General features: G+C 44.3%; 1 protein-coding gene across 4 annotated transcripts in view; it reads right to left on the bottom strand.

Annotated features, from left to right (window-relative positions):
* The window catches only part of STAT3 (signal transducer and activator of transcription 3), a 73286-nt gene that overhangs the window by 13244 nt on the left and 37108 nt on the right, over positions 1-22934 (bottom strand). For all 4 annotated transcript variants that reach the window (XM_082706119.1, XM_082706118.1, XM_082706121.1 and 1 more), the window contains exons 2-11: positions 19105-19255; positions 17370-17514; positions 16516-16614; positions 9536-9631; positions 9266-9347; positions 8975-9069; positions 8646-8797; positions 4570-4728; positions 4367-4459; positions 3398-3457 (exon numbers count right to left, since the gene is read on the bottom strand). In XM_082706119.1, coding sequence (XP_082562245.1) covers positions 3398-3457; positions 4367-4459; positions 4570-4728; positions 8646-8797; positions 8975-9069; positions 9266-9347; positions 9536-9631; positions 16516-16614; positions 17370-17514; positions 19105-19232 — 1109 coding nt within the window. In that variant the 5' untranslated portion in view covers positions 19233-19255. The remainder of the gene's footprint in view (positions 1-3397; positions 3458-4366; positions 4460-4569; positions 4729-8645; positions 8798-8974; positions 9070-9265; positions 9348-9535; positions 9632-16515; positions 16615-17369; positions 17515-19104; positions 19256-22934) is intronic.

Below are 22934 nucleotides of genomic sequence, written 5' to 3' on the forward strand. Positions count from 1 at the left end.
CACAGCTTCAACTGAACAGAAGCAAGGAAGCATAGGACCTTAATTACCAGAAGCAGCCATACTGGAACTCAGAAGGGAATGTTGCAAAGCTGATGGTACTCATGATGGTGGAGGCGGCAGACGGAAGATACTGGGTCCTGGGTGACGTAAATGAGTCACTAATCTCACTGTCAGGAACTTGCCCTAACTCTGCATTTCCAGTTACACTGGGCTGTAAATTTCCTTATTATTTAAGCCACACTGGACTTTCTGTAAAGGTTTACTGTTACCAGTAACTCAGACCATCTCATCTGGTATTAGCTGGAAACATTCCCCCTGGTGTGTCCAGTGTCTTTTGCTCTACTGTATTTGAATATATGGTTTTTTATATAGTCGCATTTCTCATTCTTTCTTCTTTTTTTCTTATTTTAAGTATTATCTTAAGAGTGGTTCTCCATTGCTATATATGCACTAGTGTAGCTCCTATTTATTAATCAGAGCATTTTGTGTGGGTTTATAGATTAAAACTAATTAAATTTTAAGCCATTCAGAAGATATCTTTCCATATATCACATTTAAGAGTCTTGTTACCAGGAAATCCTCCCTCCTGTTTAATCTAGACTTCCTTTTTATGTATTTATTTTTAAGATTTTTTTTTTAAAGATTTTATTTATTTATTTGACAGAGAGAGATCACAAGTAGGCAGAGAGGCAGTCAGAGAGAGAGAGAGGAGGAAGCAGGCTCCCTGCTGAGCAGAGAGCCCGATGCGGGACTTGATCCCAGGACCCTGGGATCATGACCTGAGCCGAAGGCAGCACTTAACTGACTGAGTCACTCAGGCGCCCCTCTAGATTTCTTTTTTTTTAAAGATTTTATTTATTTATTTGATAGCGAGAGATCACAAGTAGGTGGAGAGGCAGGCAGAGAGAGAGAGAGAGATGGAAGCAGGCTCCCTGCTGAGCAGAGAGCCCGATGCGGGACTCGATCCCAGGACCCTGAGATCATGACCTGAGCCGAAGGCAGCGGATTAACCCACTGAGCCACCCAGGTGCCCTAGATTTCTTTTTTAGAAAAAAAAAATTGTGTATTATACCTTTGATACATACCTGATGAACAATAAAGTGCACTACTGAAAACGTATGTGGATAAGGTCTGACATATGTATGTACATATGCTACACATACCTGTGAAATCACCAGCACGAACTAAATAATGAACAGACCCATGATCCCCAAAGTTTCCCCACGCTCATTTGCAATCCATTCCCGAATCCCACACCCCACCCCACCTCTGTCCCCAGGCCACCACTGATCTGCTTTCAGTCCTCATAGATTCATTTTCATTTCCAGAATTCTATATATGGAAACTAAAGGAAAGTCTTTTTTTTTTCTTCGTTTGGCTTCTTTCACAGAGTGTAATTATTCTGAGATTTCTTATGTGTTTTAAGTTATCAGTAGTTCATTCCTCTTTATTGGTGAATAGTCCATTCATAGATAGACCATAAATTATGACGTTCCAGTGGCGCAGTTGGTTAGCACAAACTTATAGACATGCCACAAATTATTTGTTCCCCAATTAATGGACATTTCTGTACAGCCCTGTGTGTGAATATATACTCTCATTTCTTTTGGGTTAATACCTTGGAGTGGAATAGGTGGCTCCTAGGGTAGGTGCATGTTTAACTGGTAGGAAACTGCCAAGTTCTTTTCCAAATTGGTTTTATCATTTTGTGATTTTACCATCATTATATTATATATATATTCATCCACATGTATTTAAGATACATGAGTTTAAACATACAGATACATCTGATGGTTAGCAAACAGTACAACTTGAGTTTCTCATTCAAATCCTCTCCAACAGCAAGTCTTCCCAAAACTCCTTCCTGAATAATCCATCCTTTACTCCCCGATTTATCATTTTAAACATATATGCATTCTTTATATAAACTTGAAGGTCTATTTCTGGACTCAAGATTTTATTTCAATAGTCAATCAGTTTATTCCTGCACCAGTAACACACTCATTGAGTAGCTGAAACTACATTTTTGTATCTGGCCAGGCACCTTCCCATACCACTCCCACTTATTTTTATTCATTAAAATTTTTTTTTCGGAAGTGAACTGGTGGTCACCAGGGACTGGGAGGATTGGGAAACGGGGGCTTGTTGTCAATGGATGTAGTTTCCATGTTGCAAGATGAAGAAGTTGTGAGATTTGTTGCCCAACAATGTGAATATACTTAACACCATATACCTAAAAATGAGTAAGATGGTAAATTTTGTGTTAAGATTTTTTACCCTAAAGATAAATAAATACATCCATTTTTTTAAAAAACTATCTTTGTGGAGTGCCTAGGTGGCTCACTCGGTTAAGCACCTGCCTGCAGCTCAGCTCATGATCTCAGGGTCCTGGGATCAAGCCCCGTGTCAAGCTCCCTGCTCAGTGGGGAGTCTGCTTCTCCCTCTCCCTCTCTCCCTGCTCGTGTTTCCCCTCTCTCTCTCTCAAATAAATAAAATCTTTAAAAACCCTAAAAAACAAAAACTATCTTTGCTTATTTTTCTCATCTAAGCTACAACTTGAAGAGTTAAGTTACAGAGTTTAAGAAATTCTATTTGCATTTTGTTTGGTGTCATATTAACTGAGAACAATCAACATCTTTATAATGCAAGTCTGCAATTCAGGAATAGGATTATTTTGTTACTTTTTACAATATCGCTTCCTCATAAAATTTCATAATTTTCTTCAAAGAGCCCTTAAACATTTCTGTTAAGTTTATTCCAATATATTTTTTTACTTTTTTGCTTATTGTGGAATTATTTTTTCTATTATAATTTCTGACTGGTTAATGCTAATGTATGGCTGAAGTTATTAATTTTTGTTTATTAAACCTACTGCCTTCCATAAGTCCCTTATTTCATTAGTAATTATTTTCCAATCATTCTCATGGTTAATTTCCAGATACTTACATCACCAGAAATGAAGGGTAATTTTCTTTTTTTTCAAATCTCTTCAAAGTGTATGTGCATTTTAATTTTTGAAAAGTATAGTTAAATTTTGAGAAGTATGTATTCCATTATGTGGTGAAGCGTGGAACAATAAACAGCATCAATTTTTCCCGTATAGTCAGGGTTTTATATGATATGCATAAATTACATTTATAGGTAAAAAAAATTAAATAAAAACGGGGACCCAGGGTCACAGCAGCAATCGCAACTCACATCTGTATCACCAGCTTTATGATTTTGTTCAGGCACGTAAGTGACAATGCACTACAAGACTTTTGAAAACTTTTGTTCAAAAAATGAAGATTCCCTGAATGGAGATGAAGTCTCTTACGTCACATGATTATCTAAGTTCTCATTTCTGTTTCTCATTTGAAAAAAAGAAAAAAGAAGAGTGAAGATACAGAGTACTTACTTGTCAATGCACACTTTAATTTTAAGCTGATAATTTAACTCAGGGAACTTGACCAGCAATCTGTTTCAAAAAAAGGGGGAAAAAAAGTTTTTGAGTAAAGAAAAAAATAACAGTTAACAAAGAAAAAAGTCAGTAGGCTCCCCGCCAAGCAACTCTTACTTAGAGGAATATAAAATTCAAAACCCTTTGTTTCTAAAAGGTGAAAAAAGCATAATCCCAAATTCCTCTTCCTGCTAGTAGTGTGTCTTTGACCTTATGCCGAGTATCACCTCTTCGGGCCAAGAGGTACTGAAAGAAAGCCTAAGAACCTCGAACTTGGACAAAGTTGTGAGAGATTCACGAAAGTCGTTTCATGAGAAGTATTACAGGAATACAAGCTCCGCAGCTGGTGTTCTTTCTGTTAAACCTGAAACCTAACACCAAGTTTCTGAAGAGGGAAATTTCACTGCAGAAGGGCAAACCCCAACATACCTGTTCTTACTTAGGTGTGAAAGCCACACACACACCTCCTGCCCCCCACCTCCTCCCCCTCCAACCCCCACCCCCCAACCCCACACCCTCCCCCCACCCCACTGCAAGGCACACCACCCATCTGCTCCGGGGCTTCTTAGCTTCTGGATCTCAAAGCCTTACTCATTCTCTTAAAATCCTTAGGGAAAAGTAGGCTCCAAGAACAGAAAAAAACCAGCATTATTCTGCCTCTGTTGCAGGAAAGAAGGAGACACAACAGCCTAAGAATACAGGCCTGAAATCATAGGACTATGCCCAGTAATCTCCAAAAGAGGTAACCATTCCTTGGCTTTTGACAGGAGAATCACAGAATAAGCTGGTATTATGTCAACAAATTCCATACCTCCCATCCTACCGCCTGTGATGCCTAGAAAGGACAACCATGGCCACCAACTCTGCTCTCATCCTAAGAGCGTCTCTCAATAAAATATCTAGCGAAAGAGGAAGTGCGGGGCCCACCTGACTTTGGTAGTGAACTGGACTCCAGTCTTGATGACCAATGGCCGGTCAGGATGCATGGGCATACACGGCTGCCGCTCAACCACGAAGGCACTGAAAGGCAAAGAGAGGGACAGCGGTCCACATGCTTCACGGGGAACCGGTCTCCATCCTGTGCCTCTGAAGCAAGAGGATAAAGGAAAGAAACCAGAATTCTATGTTACCTTTTCATTAAGTTTCTAAACAGCTCTACAATCCTCTCCTCCAGCATTGGCCGGTGCTGTACAATGGGGTCCCCTTTGTAGGACACTTTCTGCTGCAACTCCTCTAGTTTCTTAATTTGCTGGCGGGTCTGAAGTTGAGATTCCGCTAATGAGGTTATCCTGCCAATAAGATAAGAAAGCACTTAGTTACCTGAGTCAGTGCGTACCAGGGAGCTGGAGAAGAGGCAGGGAATCCCACAGATACAGACACCACCATGCAGACCCCTCAGATCAGAAAGGGAATTTTTTTTTTATTGTGGTAAAATATATATTGCATAAAATTGATCATTTTAAGTGTGTAATTCAGTGGTATTAAATAAGAAAAAGTGGGGGGTGGCTGGCTGGCTTAGTCAGGAGAGCACGTGACTCCTGATCTCGAGTCATGAGTTCAAGCCCCACACTGCGCAGAGAGCTTACTAAAAAAATTAAAATAAAAATAAGGGAATCTATTTTGTTTTTTAAAAATAGTCCTTTCTGGGGTACCTGGGTGGCTCAAGGGCTTAAAGCCTCTGCCTTCAGCTTAGGTCATGATCCCAGGGTCCTGGGATCGAGCCCCACACTGGGCTCTCTGCTCAGCGGGGAGCCTGCTACCCTCTCTCTCTCTCTACCTGCCTCTCTGCCTACTTGTGATTTCTGTCTGTCAAATAAATAAATAAAATCTTTAAAAAAGAAAATTTTTTTAAACATAGTCCTTTCCTAAAATTTAAGATTTCAAAGAGAGAGCTAGGCATAGAGGAAGAAGTGTTAAAATTTATCCTCCAAAGAAGGGGTGCCTGAGTGGCTCAGTCATTAAGTGTCTGCCTTTGGCTCAGATCATGATCCCAGGGTCCTAGGACAAAATCCTGCATTAGGCTCCCTACTCAGCCAGGAGCTTTCTCCAACATCTCCCTCTGCCCCTCCCCCTGCTCATGCTCTCCTCATGCTTTCTTGCTCTAATAAATAAAATCTTAAAACAAAACAAAACAAAACAGGGGCACCTGGGTGGCTCAGTGGATTAAGCCGCTGCCTTCAGCTCAGGTCGTGGTCTCAGGGTCCTGGGATCGATCCCTACATCCGCCTCAGCATCCCTGCTGAGTGGAGAGCCTGCTTCCCCCTCTCTCTGCCTGACTCTCTGCCTACTTGTGATCTCTCTCTCTGTCAAATAAATAAATAAAATCTTTAAAAACAAACAAACAAACAAACAAAAAACTTATATTCCCAAGAAGCATGAAGAAGTGACAAGCATTCGAACAAGCATTCGAATTATGAAAAATATGAAATATAAAACTTGGCATTCACTGTCTTCATCCTCACCTGTCCTTGTACCAAAATGTAGGGACAGGGGAAACGCAATTAGACAGCTCAAGAAGATGAGTTTGAGCTAGCTCTGCCACTATCTGTGCAATCCTGGCCATGTCCCTTCACCTTCGCGGGTCTTCATGACCCCCAGGCATGACAGAAGGAGTTGAAGCGCATGATTAATAAAGACTAGAAGACCTCAGAGAGAAGGTGTAGATGTGCTAGGGGGTGGGGGTAGCGGGGGCAGGTAGGAACAGGACAGCTGCTGGAATTTCTGGGCTCCCTGACTCTCTTCTGGCACTTACATTTTCCCATTCCCAGAACTTCAGATTTTTGGTTCCCTGATTAGAAAGCACTTAAGGTGGCCTGTGTGGCTCAGTTGGTTAAGCATCTCCTTCGGCTCGGTCCTGATCGCAGGGTCCTGGGATCAAGTCCTGCACTGCGCTCCCTGCTGAGCAGGGGGTCTGCTTCTCTCTCTCCCTCTGCCCTTCCCCTACCCCCATCTCCCTCTTTGTGTCTCACAAATAAACAAAATCTTAAAAAAAAAAAAAAAAAGTGGGACGCCTGCATGGCTCAGTTAAACATCTGCCTTCAGCTCAGGTCATGATTCCAGGAACCCGGAACTGAATCCCATGTCGAGGTCTCTGCTCAGAGGGGAATCCGCTTCTCCCTCGGTCTCTCCCCAGCTCGTGTTCTCTCTCATCCTCATTCTCTCAAATAAATAAATAAATAAATAATCTCTTAAAAAAATAGTATGTATTTTTTATGGGCCCAGCACTAGAATGTATTTTTTAAAAAGCACTTAAAACTGCTTTCAATGAATTCACAAAATTCAAGGTTAGTGAGGATATGAACAAGCAGGCTTTCTCGTGTAGGGCTGTCCTAAATTTTCAGTTTCATGCTCTACACCTGCTGCGTGTCCTTTTATGTCAAGTTTCTCATAGTTTAAGCTGGTGCATCATAGGCACTGCTGGGCCTTGCACATCAAGGATGCTCATTAAGGACATGCTGCATGAACAGCACGGAAAGAGCAGATGAAGAATCATCCCACCGATGTGAAAATGTAGAAATGACTACCGTATTTTCTTTTCAGATTTTTTTTCAAAAGATTTTGTTTATTTATCTGACAGAGACAGATCACAAGTAGGCAGAGAGGCAGGCAGAGAGAGAGATGGGGAAGCAGGCTCCCTGCTGAGCAGAGAGCCAGATGCGGGGCTCAAACCCAGGACCCTGCGATCATGACCCAAGCCGAAGGCAAAGACTTTAACCCACTGAGCCACCCAGGCGCCCCATCTTTTCAGATTTAATTAATGTATTATTTTAGAGAGAGAGCATGCATGCACTGGGGTGGGGGAGCAGAGGGAAAGGGACAAGCAGACTCAGCACCGAGTGCACAGCTCAACATGGGGCTTGATCTCATGACCCTGAGATCAGGACGTGAGCTGAAATCAAGAGTTGGATGCTTAACTGACTGAGCTACTCAGGCGCCCCTAGAGATGACTATCTTTATGTCCATAGGTACAGTAACATATGGCAAGGGGGATGGCCACCAAAATACCACGTGTAGGGACCTCTGAAGGATTGTTTGTTTTTTTTTTTAAGTTTTATTTATTTATTTATTTATTTGACAGACAGAGATCACTAAGTAGGCAGAGGCAGGCAGACAGGGAGAGAAGTAGAGGAAACAGGCTCCCTGCTGGCCAGAGAGCTCGATTTGGGGCTCAATCCCAGGACCCTGGGATCATGACCTGAGCTGAAGGCAGAGGCTTTAACCCACTGAGCCACCCAGGCACCCCTGAATGATGGGTTTTTAAAAGACTTTTCTTCTCTTCATTAATTTTCTGTGTATCAACTTTTTTCCCTTATAAAAAGCATGCATCACTTTAAGATTATTAGAATAACTAAAATTCAAACTTTGGTCTGTGCCACGTAAGTTAAAACCAAAAGCTTTATTTAAATTATTAAATAAAACGGGGCGCCTGGGTGGCTCAGTCAGCTGGGTGTCCGGCTCTTGGTTTCGGCTCAGGTTGTGACCTTCCAGGCATGGGGTTCTGCACTCAGCACAGAGTTGGCTTCGGATTCTCTCTCTCCCTCTCCCTCCTCCTCTGCCCTTCCTTCCATGTGCATGCTCTCTCTCTCTCAAATAAATAAAAACATATTTAAGATATCTCAACATAAATAAAATTTTATTAAAAAATTGTCCAGGGGTGCCTGGGTGGCTCAGTCATTAAGCGTCTGCCTTCAGCTCAGGTCACGATCCCAGCGTCCTGGGATGGAGGCCCACAGGAAACCTGCTTCTCCCTCTCCCGCTTCCCCTGCTTATATTCCCTCTCTGTCTCTGTCAAATAAATAAATAAAATCTTTAAAAAGAAAATTGTCCAAATAAAGTAAAACTTTTTAGATTTTAACTCTCAGACTTAACTATTTTTTTTTTAAGATTTTATTTATTTGAGATACAGTCTGAGCACACACAAACCAGGCAAGGGGTAGACGGAGAGGGAGAGGGAGCAGCAGACACCCCCCCTCAGCGGGGCAGGGAGCCCAATGTGGGGCTTGATCCTAGGACCCTGGGATCAGGACCTGAGCCAAAGGCAGACGCTTAACTGACTGAGCCACCCAGGTGCCCCTAGGCTTAATCTGAGTCCATCCAAGTCTGCACCTGTGAGATGCAGTCCACTCCTGAGTTTACAGTTAAGACCGTAATTTCAGAACAGCGTTCTAGAAAAGAAGGAAACACTCCTCTGCCTGTCATCTTTTACCAGTTTTCGAGGCGATCTAGGCAGATGTTGGGAGGGCCTCCAATGCACGCAATCTGTTGCCGCCTCTTCCAGTCAGCCAGCTCTTCGTCTGTGAGAGTTTTCTGCACATACTCCATCGCAGACAACAGCCCCGCCAACTCACTCACGATGTTCTGGTTGGAAACCAAAACAAAGTCAGGAAACATTTCCTCAGACCGTCTCTAACCACACTCTTTAGTCAATTCCAGAGAAGGAACTCATTAGAAACCAGGCAAGTTCTGCCAGGAAGTGCCGTGACCGCCCAGGTCGGGGGGGATGGTGCAGACAGGGAAGGTGGTCTGAGCTCTTACCCGTCGCATCTGGTCCAGCGCCGTGAGCATCTGCTCCAGCTGCTGCATCTTCTGCCTGGTCACTGACTGGTTGTTTCCATTCAGATCCTGCATGTCTGTGGATGAAGGAAAACCCCCTTGATTCGATGGAATACTTGTGTCCTTAACCCTCCCAGAAGCACCAGAGCCCCTCTGTGCACCACCTCCATCCCGGCCACCAAGTCTGAGCAGGCACCCGATACACGAGTCCCAGGACTCAAGTAACAGACGCACTTTCTCCAGCAGATTGTAATGTTTCTAACTGTCACTTGCCTCCTTGACTCTTGAGGGTTTTGTAGTTGAAATCAAAGTCATCCTGGAGATTCTCAACCACTTTCATTTTCTGTTCTAGATCCTGTTTAAAACCAACACACAAAACACACCAAAACAAAACAAAAAGGCAGAAGTGAACAAGAGTTTCCTGGGAAGAGGGAAAGGAAAGTTTCTGAGAATTAAAATGAACCCAAAACCTCAAACAAGACACACGCAGGACCCACAGGCAATGTCCCCCAGGAAAGGCTTCCTGCCCACGACTTGCTTCACCTGAACTCGCTTCCGAACATCTTGTAGGTGCTGCTCTAGCATCTGCTGCTTCTCTGTCACCACGGCGGCTGTAGGGTGGTTGGCCTGGCCCCCTTGCTGTCAGAAAAGGATATCAACACACACGTGAACACAGGAACTACGGGGAGCTGTCCAGTGCCATCGCACCCACCACCCTTCCTGTTTGGCTGAGGTGCTGCTGCCACTGGTAGGGGAAGGGATACTGGCCGCAAGCTGGGCGTCATCAGCATGGTGCAAGGACACTACCCCGAAGTTTGGCCCGTGTCCTTGCCTTGACCTCAGGCCAACTCTAAAGCCACTCTCTGTTGGACTACGGAACCACACATTGAGCTAAGACATGGTCCCTACCTTCAAAAACCTCATTCTAAGTTAAGTATGTTAAAAAAAAAAAAAAATTCAGAACCGGGGTGCCTGGGTGGTTCAGTTGGTTAAGTGTCTGCCTTCAGCTCAGGTCATGAGCCCAGGGTCCTGGGATTGAGTCCCCTGTTTGGCTCCCTGCTCAGTGGGAAACCGACTTCTCCCTCTCCTGCTGCCCCTCACCTTGGCTCGTGCTCTCACGTGCTGTCTCATGTTCCCACTGCTCTCTCTCGAATGAAAAAAAACAAACTTTTTTAAAAAAAATCAGAACAATTATGACCGCAGATCTTGGATGCCCACTTAGTGTAGTTGGTATCCGACACATTTTGGTGGCGTAATGAAAAACCACCATCTAGGGGTGCCTGGGTGGCTCAGTGGGTTAAAGCCTCTGCCTTCGGCTTGGGTCATGATCCCAGGGTCCAGGGATGGAGCCCCGCATTGGGCTCTCTGCTCAGCGGGGAGCCTGCTTTCCCCTCTCTCTCTGCCTGCCTCTCTGCCTACTTGGGATCTCTGTCTGACTTGTGATCTCTGTCTGTGAAAGGGATAAATAAAATCTTAAAAACAAAACAAACAAACAAACAAAAAAACACCCCAAAACAAAGAAAAAAACCACTGTCCCAGGGGAGAAATGCATTATTAAGAGAGAATACCTCACGGGACGTACCCTGGAAAAGGTCAAATAGCACATGAAACGTGAACATGGTATATTTCGTCAAAGTAATAGGATATTTGGGGCACGTGGCTGCCTTAGGTGAAGGAGCTTGTGACTCTCGACCTCAGGGTCATGGTTTCCAGCCCCATGCTGGGTACAGAGATTACTTAAAATGAGTAAATCAATAAAAACTTGCTAAAAAAAATGAATAAGATACCTGACCCCCAATAAAGACCACATAAGGGTGCCTGGGTGGTTCAGTCTGTTAAGCAACCATCTCCTGATTTCAGCTCAGGTCATGATCTTGGGGTCATGGGATCGAGCCCCACGTTAGGGTCTGTGCTCAATGGGGAATGTGCTAGAGATTCTTTCCCTCTCTCTCTGTCCCTCCCCCTGCTTAAGTGCTTACTCTCTCTTGCCCTCAAATAAATCTTTTTTATTTTTTAAAGATTTTATTTATTTACTCGAGGGCAAGAGAGAGAACACAAGCAGGGAGAAGGGGCAGAAAAAGGAGAAGCAGACTTCCCGCTGAACAAGGAGCCTGACATGGGGCTCGATCCCAGGACCCTGGGATCATGACCAGGGCCAAAAGCAACACTTAACCAAATGAGCTGCCCAAATGTCCCTAAATAAATCTTAAAAGAAAAAAAAAAAAGCTGCAGTGTTCAAGACAGTACATATTGGTATGGGACTGAGGAAAGACATCCTGGTCCCAGTTTTCCAAATTAGAACATCTCCGTCTCAAAGACAGATTTCACACTGAGTCACCAAATCCTCCTGGCTCTGGGCTCCATAATCTCACATACAGATCTCTAGTTCCACTGGCTCAGCTCAAGCTCCAACTACTGATCTCTTTGCCTCTAGTCTCTCATTTCCAATCTGTCCTCTATACTGCTACCAGGCGTCTCCAAAGTAGACCCAAACTTGCCAGTCCTACAGGGACCCACTCTCTCCCTTTCCAACAGTCCCCATCCAAGCCCACAGAACACCAACTTCCATGAGTTCAGGGAAGGCAACCACCACCCCTATTTATTCTCTTCACAGTGAGAGTGACTCATCTGATTGGTGAGATTAGGAGAAAGACTGCACACACAGATCTTCGAAGAACCCAGCACTTGAGCTGGTGCCTCTCTCTTCCACCTCTGCCTTCCTGGGGCACACACGAGGCAGGAGCAGGGGCCTGGTTTCTAGAAGCCATTCTAGGGGCCTCTCACTCTGTGTTCAGTGGGTCCATAAGGATATCTGGGGACTGGGTGCCTGGGTGGCTCAGTGGGTTAAGCCGCTGCCTTCGGCTCAGGTCATGATCTCAGGGTCCTGGGATCGAGGCCCCCATCGGGCTCTCTGCTCAGCGGGGAGCCTGCTTCCTCCTCTCTCTCTCCGCCTGCCTCTCTGCCTACTTGTGATCTCTGTCAAATAAAAAAATAAATAAAATCTTTAAAAAAAAAAAAAAGGATATCTGGGGACATACTGTCCTGCAAACCACCCCCAGATCAAACACAGGGGCAGGCATTAGAAATCCCCAATGGTTACCTGCCCAAACCACATTTTCTAGTCTTTTTTTTTTTTTTTTTAAAGATTTTATTTATTTACTTGACAGAGAGAGATCACAAGTAGGCAGAGAGGCAGGCAGAGAGAGAGAGGAGGAAGCAGGCTCCCTGATGAGCGGAGAGCCCGATGCGGGACTCGATCCCAGCACCCTGAGATCATGACCTGAGCCGAAGGCAGCGGCTTAACCCACTGAGCCACCCAGGCGCCTTCCAGTCTTGTTTTATCAACAATACAGCTGACAGTTTACTGTTTTGGACTGCCCTGTCTATTTCTAAATTGGTACTGCACTTAAAGGGAAACAGATATGGTTCATTGCCACACACAGAAGCCCACCTCCAGGACCAGTGTAAAACCTACCGGCTCCCTCTGCTTCCAGGTATAGACATACATCTCCACTGAGCACACACCAATGCAATCTGATGACAAGGGAAGCCGACCCTGCCTGTGTTTCAGTCACCCCATACTACCCACTCTTCCCCACACACAGCATGCTCCCCACACACCATCGGCTCAGGCTGGCATGCGCTTCCACCCAAGGACACCTGAACTTCACCTTCAAACTCAGTGCAACTGTCTGCTCTCCTTTAAAACCTTATTCAACTTCTGTAGGCAAAATTACTCACATCTTCCTCTACATTTCTCTCGCTTTGAGTGTTTGTATACCTATCATCCCAACTAGACTGAGAGCCCTGCCTGGAAGGGCTCACAACTACTCGTCTTCCTAGCTTCTGGTGCTCTACCCATAAAAGACACTTAAGAACATGCCAGATGATGTAAAAAGAGAAACTTATAGAAGGCCTGCATTAAGACATCAAGTATCCAATTTGTAGTTCTAGGTCAACTGTGGCAAACTTTCCCTTATAAAGGCTGTGGTACATATTTTTGGCTTTCTGGGTCATCCAGTCTCTGCTGTCAAGACTCAGCTCTGAACCCGCAGCATGAAAGCAACCAGAGACAACGTGTATATAAACGGGTGTGGCTGTGTTCCCCAAAATTTCATTTATTTAAAAACAGGCATGGCAGGTTGGACGAAGGCCACAGGCACTGTTTGCCAACCCTGGATCTGTAAGATTGGGAACATCCGCAGGGAACCCACTGTTCCCTTGCCTTTTGTGATCAATTTGGGAGCCTCTACCCAAATTGGCTTAAATCGAGTATTTTTATCTTACCGGACAGGATGAACACATAAAGGTTCTCCACAACAGAGAACTCCTGTGATGCAAGGAGGAGTGCCTCTTTGCAAGCTGGACTGTCTCTGGTGTCTCAAACAGTGACTGTTATCAGTTCCCCCTCATGTGTATCTGAGCACATCAGTGCTCTGCTCTGGGTTCCTCAGTGGGTTCTCATTTCTTACAGTAATGGTGACCGCGACGATGATGACCGTGATTGTGACAGCAGTAGCGGGGAGCAGTTCATGTTTACTTTGCACGTATGTGTCAGGCTCTAAGCACTTACAGGCACGAGTCAATGTAATTCTATGAAGTGAGGTATGATGACCATTCCCATGGAGGCACATTCCCACAGCCTGAGGTTATCCAGCAAGGGGCAGAGCTACGAGGCTCAAACCCAGGCAGCCTGGCCCTTGAACCCTTGTGATAAACTGCTCTTTCAAAGCCCAGCTGCTGGGCATGACTGACTAAAGAGATTCACAATACGGCCCTTGACCGTTCCTTATCCAACCAGATGCGGAATTTTCCACAGCTCCTCCCAATACATGCGTTCATGCTTCCCTGTCTGAACACGATCTTCTCTCTGCCTGGAGTGCTCTCTCCTCATCAGCCTGGTGTACTTGCCATCAGCCTTAAATCTTGGCTCAAACACATCTCTCTCTCTCTCTCCCTGTGATACCTTCCCCAACTCCCTCAGTTAGACTTAGATGTCCTTTTTATTCTGTTCCTGCTACATTTTTGTCTTGTAAGAGAAAAAACTGTACACTTCTGTTCACAGTAGCATTATTCACAATAGCCAAAAGGCAGAAGCCATCCAAGTGTCCCTCAACAGATGAATGTATAAACAAAATGTGTCTATATACAGCGGAACATCATTCAGCTTCTGAAAGACAGCAAATCCTGAGACGTGTTACAAGGATGAACAGTAAAGCATTATGGTAAGGAAAGTGACCCAGACACAAAAATACAGGGTAGGAGTCCACTTCTATGAGGTCCCAAATTCACAGAGACAGAAAGGAAAGTGGTGGTTGCCAGGGGTTGCGGTGAGATGGGAACGAAGAACTGTTGTTTCATGGGTCTAGATTTTAGTTTTGTAAGATGAAAAGAGTTCTGGAGATGGCTGCACAACGATGTAACTGAACTCCAACACTATGAAGTGTACACCTGAAAATATATCAGATGAGGGCTTGGGTGGTTCGGTCGGTTTAGCGTCAGCCTTTGGATCAGGTCATGATCCCAAGGTCCTCGGATCGAGCCCTGCATCAGGCTCCCTGCTCAGCAGGGAGTCTGCTTCTTCTCTCCCTCTGCCACTCCCTCCCCTGACTCATTCTCTCTCTCAAATAAATAAATAAAATCTTAAAAAAAAAAAAAAAGAAAGATTCAGATTGTAAGTTTCATGTTGTGTGTATTTTAGCACAATTTTTTTTAATAGTAATATTCTTTTTTTTAAGATTTTATTTATTTATTTGACAGACAGAGACCACAAGTAGGCAGAGAGGCAGGCAGAGAGAGAGAGAGGAGGAGCAGGCCCCCTGCAGAGCAGAGAGCCCGATGTGGGGCTCGATCCCAGGACCCTGGGATCATGACCCGAGCCGAAGGCAGAGGCTTTAACCCACTGAGCCACCCAGGCGCCCCGGCACAATTTTTTTTTTTAAAGAAGTGGGGCCAGGGGTGCTTGTCTGACTTTGGCCCAGGACAGGAACCCAGCGTCCTGGGATCAAGCCCAGCATCCAGCTCCCTGCTCAGTGGGAAGCCTGCTTCTCCCTCTTCAGCTCCCCCTGCTTGTGTTCCCACTCTCACTATCTCTCTCTCTGTCAAATAAACAAATAAAATCTTTAAAGAAAATAAAACCCCCTCAGAGAAAGTTAAAAAAAACCTCCTATAACCAACTACTGTGATGAGTCAATATATAAACTTCCAGTCATTTTATCATATTTACCAATAATACATGCATATTATATACAATGGTTTCTACTATTATGAATCAGATCTTTTCTTTCCTGACATTTTCTAACAGGTTACTGTAGCTATTATATAAGATTCTTAAAATACTTACCTTGAATGCAGTCATCTTTCTAAACTCTTGTTAATGCCAATGGCTTTTTTTTTTTTTTAATTATTTCTCTTGGATCTTATAGGAAGACCTATCTATCTATAAACAATGACAGTTTTGTTTCCAGCTTTCCAACATTTTTACATAATGTAATATTAAATGAAAAAGGCAAGATACAGAAAAGTAAACTCATTTAAATATACTGTGCGTGTGTTTATTTTCTGTAGTTTGTATGAGCCTGAAGAAAGGTACTGAAGGATATACACCAGACTATTCACATTGGTCTCCTGGGAAGAGATAATAAAGAGAGGGAGGGACATTTCAGATTTTTGTAAAACTTTCTTCCTTAGGGTGCCTGGGTGGCTCAGTTGGTTGAGCGACTACCTTCCCCTCAGGTCCTTGAGCCCTGGGATCCAGTCCCGTGTCAAGTTCCTGGCTCCACGGGAAGTCTGCTTCTCCCTCTGAGCGGGATCCCCTCTCACTCTCTCTCTCTCAAATAAATAAATAAAATCTTTAAAAAAACAACTTTCTTCCTTATACTATTGTGTCAAATTTTAATTTTTTTAAAAAAGACAGTGCATTATGCACTCAAGAAAAAAAACAACTTGGGGTGCCTGGGTGGCTCAGTGGGTTAAGCTGCTGCCTTCGGCTCAGGTCATGATCTCAGGGCCTTGGGATCGAGTCCCGCATCGGGCTCTCTGCTCAGCAGGGAGCCTGCTTCCTCCTCCTCTCTGCCTGCCTCTCTGCCTACTTCTGATCTCGCTCTGTCAAATAAATAAATAAAACCTTTAAAAAAAGAAAAAAAAACAACTTTTCATTGTTTGTAAGAAAAACCCTAAGTGGGGCCCCTGGGTGGCTCAGGTGGTTAAGCCTCGACCTTCAACCCATGTCATGATCCCAGGATCCTGGGATCAAGCCCCACATCTGGCTCTCTGCTCAGTGGGGAGCCTGTTTCCCCCTCGCTCTCTGCCTGTCTCTCTGCCTACTTGTGATCTCTGTCAAATAAATAAATAAAATCTTTAATTAAAAAAAAAAAAGGAAAGAAGAAAAGAAAAACCCCACGCATCCACTTTTCCCACGGAGGTCTTTGCACACTGTTATGACTGTGTGAGAGGGAGCCCATCTCTGCACACAAGAAGGGAAGCGCATCTTCAGTGGTGCTTTGTTTCTTCCCCCGTCTCACCTGGGCTGCAGTGGCTGCGGTCTGGAGCAGGCGGGACTCTTCCCACAGGCACCGGGCCACGATTCGGGCAATTTCCATTGGCTTCTCCAGATATCTGCTCTATAACGGGGGAGACAAAGAATGAAAAGTAGCAGTAGACCAAGGAGTTGTGGACGCAGAATATTACACCTACTACATGAAACAATAAAATGAGGCCCTCAGAGCCTGGCTGCCACCAGTGGGAGATGAAGGGGAGAACAGAAAAAAGACCGTCACAGTGAGCTGTCCTTCTGTGGCCGAGGGCATACTGAGTCTTTGCACAATATGTTATCTTGGTGTCCTATGGAGGTGACAGACCTGGTCCAAGAGTTCTGATTACAGATTTTAAAATACTTAACATCTAAAAATAAATCATCTGGGGTGTCTGGGTGGCTCAGTCAGTTGGGCGTCTGACTCTTGATTTCAGCTCAGGTCATGATCTCAGGGTCATGATATCAGTCCCGAGTGGGGCTCACCCTGGGTGTGGAGCCTGCTTAAGAGTCTTTCTCCCTCCTTCTGCCCCTTCCACCACTTCCTCTCTCCCCCCCCCCAAAAAAAAAGTCATTTTCCTATGAAACCACTAGCTCTGATCATGTCATTAAGATGTACTAATGTAAGATGATTACTGTAACAATTATGTCTCCAGCAGACAAAAGAAGTGTATTTCAGATAATGATGCCCAAGGTTGGGTATACAGAGGTTTGAGGAAGAGCTAGTAATTTCTCCTTTGATTTAAAGTACAAGATAGGATCCCATTACCTAGGCAAATGAGGAAAGAAATACTTCCTGGACAGAAAGCTAACAGCCTACTCTGCGGGGTCAGTTTCGCATCCCACCTGAAGGAACTGCTTGATTCTCCGCAGATTGTGCTGATAGAGAACATTTGACTCCTGCAGGAAACGGCTGTATTGCTGGTCAATCTCACCCAGGAGATTATGAAACACCAAAGTTGCATGTGATTCCTTGCTGGCCGCATATGCCCTAGAAAAAGGAAGAAGGATACAACGGTTCTGAAACCGACACACATCTGCATACACGCACACACACACACACACACACCATAAGTGTGCATGCGTGCATGCAGACAAATCACCATCAAGGTGGAAAAAAAACAAATTTGGGAAAGGTGGGGAAAAAAAACCAAACTTGATACTTTAACCCACTCCTCACTTTAGATTCACCTTGCTCAGCTGCAAGAAATATCATGAATTCAAAGATTATTAAAAATTATTCCAGACACTATTAGCCACTGCCATAGTCTATACTTATGAAATACTCAAGTGGGGGCGCCTGAGTGGCTTAGTTGGCTGAACAGCTGCCTTCGGCTCAGGTCATGATCCCAGAGTCCTGGAATCGAGGCCTGCATCAGGCTCCCTGCTCAGTGGGGAGCCTGCTTCTCTTTCTCCCTCTGCCTGCTGCTCTGCCTACTTGTGCTCTCTCTCTGACAAATAAATAGATTTTTTAAAAATCTTAAAAAAAAATACTCAAGTGAAGTGGACAGATACGCTGTTTTGCTTTTTTTTTTTTTTTTCGCTGTTTTGCTTTTTAAAATTCTCTCTCAGTCAGCTCTGCAGTCACATTATTAGTAACAAATAAGCAAACCCAGATCCATCTCCATCATCTCTGACTCACCTTCCTGGATCCTCTTCAAATTCTAGAAAAACTAGGTCATAGTCCTGAATTAAATGAAAATCAATAGGTAGATCTGAACACATTAACATGAAGGAAAAAACAGTGCTTGCATGGCTCAGTCGGTTACGCATTCAACTCTTGGTCGGCTGGGGTCATGATCCCAGCATCATGGAGCCTGCTTAAGATTCTCTCTGTCAGGACGCCTGGGTGGCTCAGCTGGTTAAGCCGATGCCAATGCCTTTGGCTCGGGTCATGATCCTGGGGTCCTGGGATTGAGTCCCGCATAGGGCTCCTTGTTTGGCAGGGAGCCTGCTTTTCTCTCCGCCTCTGCCTGTTTGTGGGCTCTCTCTGACAAATAAATAAATAAAATCTTAAAAAAAAAAAAAGAAAGATTCTCTCTGTCCCTCTCCCTCTGCCCTTTCCTCTACTCTCTCTCTCTAAAAAAGGAGAAAAAAAATGAAGGAAACAGTCCTTGGAATTCTGGGCCATCATCTCTATGAATGAGTCTGTTTCTCTTAACTCTGTGTCGCCTTCTTTTAATTAAAGGGGAATCAGAATTACATACCCAAATCTCTACCCATGGGAGAACTGTCCTTGAGATAAAATATATTTGTAGCACATCCCTGGAGTGTCAGAACACACAGAGGCTCTCCCCAAGGAGACAAGATCCAAATCAGCCTTCAAAACATCTACCACCAAGCAGGCTGCTGTCCCAGGTGCCAAGAGACGGCTGCCTGCACACACTTCTAACATAGAACACATTTTGCAAGACGGAGAGTCCGTCTTTATTCTCCTGATCGCTTTCACCCCATCACCTACACCCTTAAGTTTTCTGATGAAATAGCACAGAGTTAAGCTAGAACAGGTTGGGTCTCTTGACTCAAACCCAAACCCAAACCCAAACCTGACACTCTGGGGAGTTTCTCAGGAAGGACTTACCAATCCTGACTCTCGATCCAAGCAGCCAGAAACTGCCGCAGCTCCATCGGGAAGCTGTCGCTATACAGCTGATGAAGCTGCTCCAGGTACCGTGTATCGAGCTGCTGTAGCTGATTCCATTGGGCCATCCTGTGGCAATCAGGGGTCCCAACTGTAAACCAAAGCGTCCACAGGGTCACTGCAAGCCTTAGGAGGAGCAAACCACCTAGGAACACCCCATCTACCCAACACAGGCATAGGGTCCGTGATTAGGGATAAAAGATGCTTTGCACAGGATCCTCTGTGTTTCTCCCAGTTTACAGTAATACAGACACCTCCCCAGTCTCTGCCTCTGGAAGCACATCACAGCTTCTCCTGCACTGGGATGCCATTGTGGGTGTGGCATCAGCCAAGTTCCAGAATCTGTTATCTAGCAGACAGTATGTGAAGTTGAAAAACAACTTTCAGATTTCCACTCCCTCATCTATAAAACAGAGATCATCATTCCCACCTCTCATGGCTGTTGAGATATTTCTGAAGAAGTTAGTAAAGTATGTTGCATAAAGTCAGACCAAAATGTGGGGGGATGTGACTGTTTAGGGAAAACAAAGCTAATTCCAAGAATACAGGCTTAAAAGTATAAGCAAGGACCTGCCTGAGATTCTCCAAGTCAATGAAAAGTAATTTTGTTTTGAAAAAAGTTCTCAGTTAACATAGGCAGCAATCTCTTCGATCTCAGTGGCAGCAACTTCTTCCTAGGAACATCGCCAAAGGCAGGGGAAGCAAGGGCAAAAATGAACTATTGGGACTTCATCAAGATCAAAAGCTTTTGCACAGCAAAGGAAACAGTTAACAAAACCAGAAGACAACCGACAGAATGGGAGAGGATATTTGCAAACTACATATCAGATAAAGGACTCGTGTCCAGAATCTATAAAGAACTTAGCAAACAACACCCAAAGAACAAATAATCCAATCAAGAAATGGGCAGAGGACATGAACAGACATTTCTGCAAAGAAGACATCCAGATGGCCAACAGACACATGAAAAAGTGCTCCATATCACTCGGCATCAGGGAAATACAAATCAAAACCACAATGAGATACCACTTCACACCAGTCAGAATGGCTAAAATTAACAAGTCAGGAAATGACAGATGCTGGCAAGGATGCGGAGAAAGGGAAACCCTCCTACACTGTTGGTGGGAATGCAAGCTGGTGCAGCCACTCTGGAAAGCAGTATGGAGGTTCCTCAAAAAGCTGAAAATAGAGCTAGCCTGCGACCCAGCAACTGCACTACTGGGTATTTACCCTAAAGATACAAATGTAGTGATCCGAAGGGGCATGTGCACCCTAATGTTTATAGCAGTGATGTCCACAATAGCCAAACTATGGAAAGAACCTAGATGTCCATCAACAGATGAATGGATAAAGAAGATGTGGTGTGCGTGTACACACACACACACACACACACACACACACACAAATGGAATACTATGCAGCCATCAAAAATTGAAATCTTGCCATTTGCAACGACGTGGATGGAACTAGAGGGTATTATGCTTAGCAAAATAAGTCAGTCAGAGAAAGACAATGATCATATGATCTCCCTGATATGAGGAAGTGGAGATGCAACATGGGGGGTTTGGGGAGTGGGAAAAGAATAAATGAAACAAGATGGGATTAGGAGGGAGACAAACCATTAACAGGCTCTTTTTTTTTAAAGATTTTATTTATTTATTTGTCAGAGAGAGCGAGAGTGAGCACAGGCAGAGAGTGGCAGGCAGAGTCAGAGGGAGAAGCAGGCTCCCTGCGGAGCAAGGAGCCCGATGTGGGACTGAGCCACCCAGGCGTCCCTATTAACAGGCTCTTAATGTCACAAAACAAACTAAGGGTTGTGGGGGGTGGGGAGGAGGGTAGGGAGAGGATGGTGGGGTTATAAACATTGGGGAGGGTATGTGCTATGGTGAGTGCTGTGAAGCGTGTAAACCTGGCGATTCACAGACCTGTACCCCTGGGGCTAAAAATACATTATATGTTTATTAAAAAATTTAAAAATTATATTTTAAAAAAAAGCTCTCAGTTGAGGGACGCCTAGGTGGCTCAGTCGGTTAAGCGTCTGCCTTCAACTCTGGTCATGATCCCAGGGTCCTTGGATGGAGACCCGCATCAGGCTCCCTGCTCAGTGGGGAACCTGCTTCTCCCTCTGCCCCTCTCCCTGCTCAGGAGGACCCGCTCTCTCAAATAAATAAATAAATAAATAAATAAATAAATAACTTCTTAAAAGAAGAAAAAGTTCAATAAAGCCAAGAAAGGAGAATATCAGAATGAAGTAATTGACCCCATCAGGCCAATATGTTTCCATAAATAAACTGAACCTTCTGATGACACCAGAGGTGGTGCTTGGCACTGATTTAATTTTTTTTAAACAATGTTTTCCTTCCTCTTAGGCATCTCCCAAACATTTTCAGCTACCACACCTTTGCTGTTGCCCCTGTCCTCACTACCCCCAAGACCAACCTGCTGCATGACAGATGCTGCTTGGGCCATGGTACATGTATACTAAGCACTGGCTGGAACAAAAGCAGTAGCTGAGGCATTATAACCACGGTGGGTATCACCCTCGATAAGAAATGAAAGGCCAAGATGTCGGGGTGGCTCAGTGGATTGGGCGTCTGCCTTCAGCTTGGGTCATGATCCCAGGGTCCTGGGATCGAAGCCCCACATCAGGTTCTCTGCTTAGAGGGGAGCCTGCTTCCCCCCACCCCGTCTGCCTCTCTGCCTGCTTGTAATCTCTGTCAAATAAATAAATAAAATCTTAAAAAAAAAATAAAGTACACTCTCTACCTGCAATGTGGGGACTGAATTCACAACCCCAAGATCAAGAGTTGTGCTCGCTTCGCCAGCACATATACCAAGATCAAGAGTCACATGTTCCCCCAACTGAGCCAGCCAGGTGCCCCTAGACACCTAATTTTTATAATAAAGTCCAATGTTATAAGTTAATTTAAAAAACAGACTAATTACTTAATTCCTTAACTTGGATACAAATGTATAGCCATCACAATCTACTCCCTAAAGTTCCATGTTAGAACCATAAAGCGACACCCCACTATACCTGCTCAACTGGACGTGAACGTTGGGTCACACACAAATATACACATTTTCAGCAAACCATTAAAAAAGTACAAGTTGTTGAAAACTGTCTAGTTCATTTCTAGGTCCATAACTCAGCAGTGTTTTTTGCTGTTGTAGTTTTGGCTTGGGGGTTGGGGAGGACAACACAAAGGGGATAGTAAGTAGTATAGTAATTTTGTCATTTATTAAACCACAAACCAGTTACTAGTTTTGTTTTGTTTTGTTTCCGTAAAAGTAAAGCACCAGGGGCACTTGGGTGGCTCAGTGGTTTAAGACTCTGCCTTCGGCTCAGGTCATGATCCCAGGGTCCTAGGATGAAGCCCCATGTAAGGCTCTCTGCTCAGCGGGGAGACTGCTTCCCCCCCCCTCTCTCTGCCTGCCTCTCTGCGCACTTGTGATCTCTCTTTGTCAAATAAATAAATAAAATCTTTAAAAAAAAGAGTTAAAAAAAAAGTAAGGCACCAAAAATGACTGGCATTATGCTTCACTTCTTAGTCTAATCACTGTAGGTAACACTGTAATAGCTATACTTAAAAAAAAAAAAAAATCACTGCAAGTTAAAGCCAAAAGCAGACAGTATTCTCAAGGAGAAGATGAACAAAGAGCCTTATAGTGATGATTTTCTTAAAGGCAGCTTAGCTACAAACCATATTTAACCAACAACAGCCATGAGGCAATCAGCCCAATGTTCTTCATAAGAACTATATATCCTT

The sequence above is a fragment of the Mustela nivalis genome (assembly GCF_964662115.1).
Source record: "Mustela nivalis genome assembly, chromosome: 17".
NCBI lineage: Eukaryota > Metazoa > Chordata > Mammalia > Carnivora > Mustelidae > Mustela > Mustela nivalis.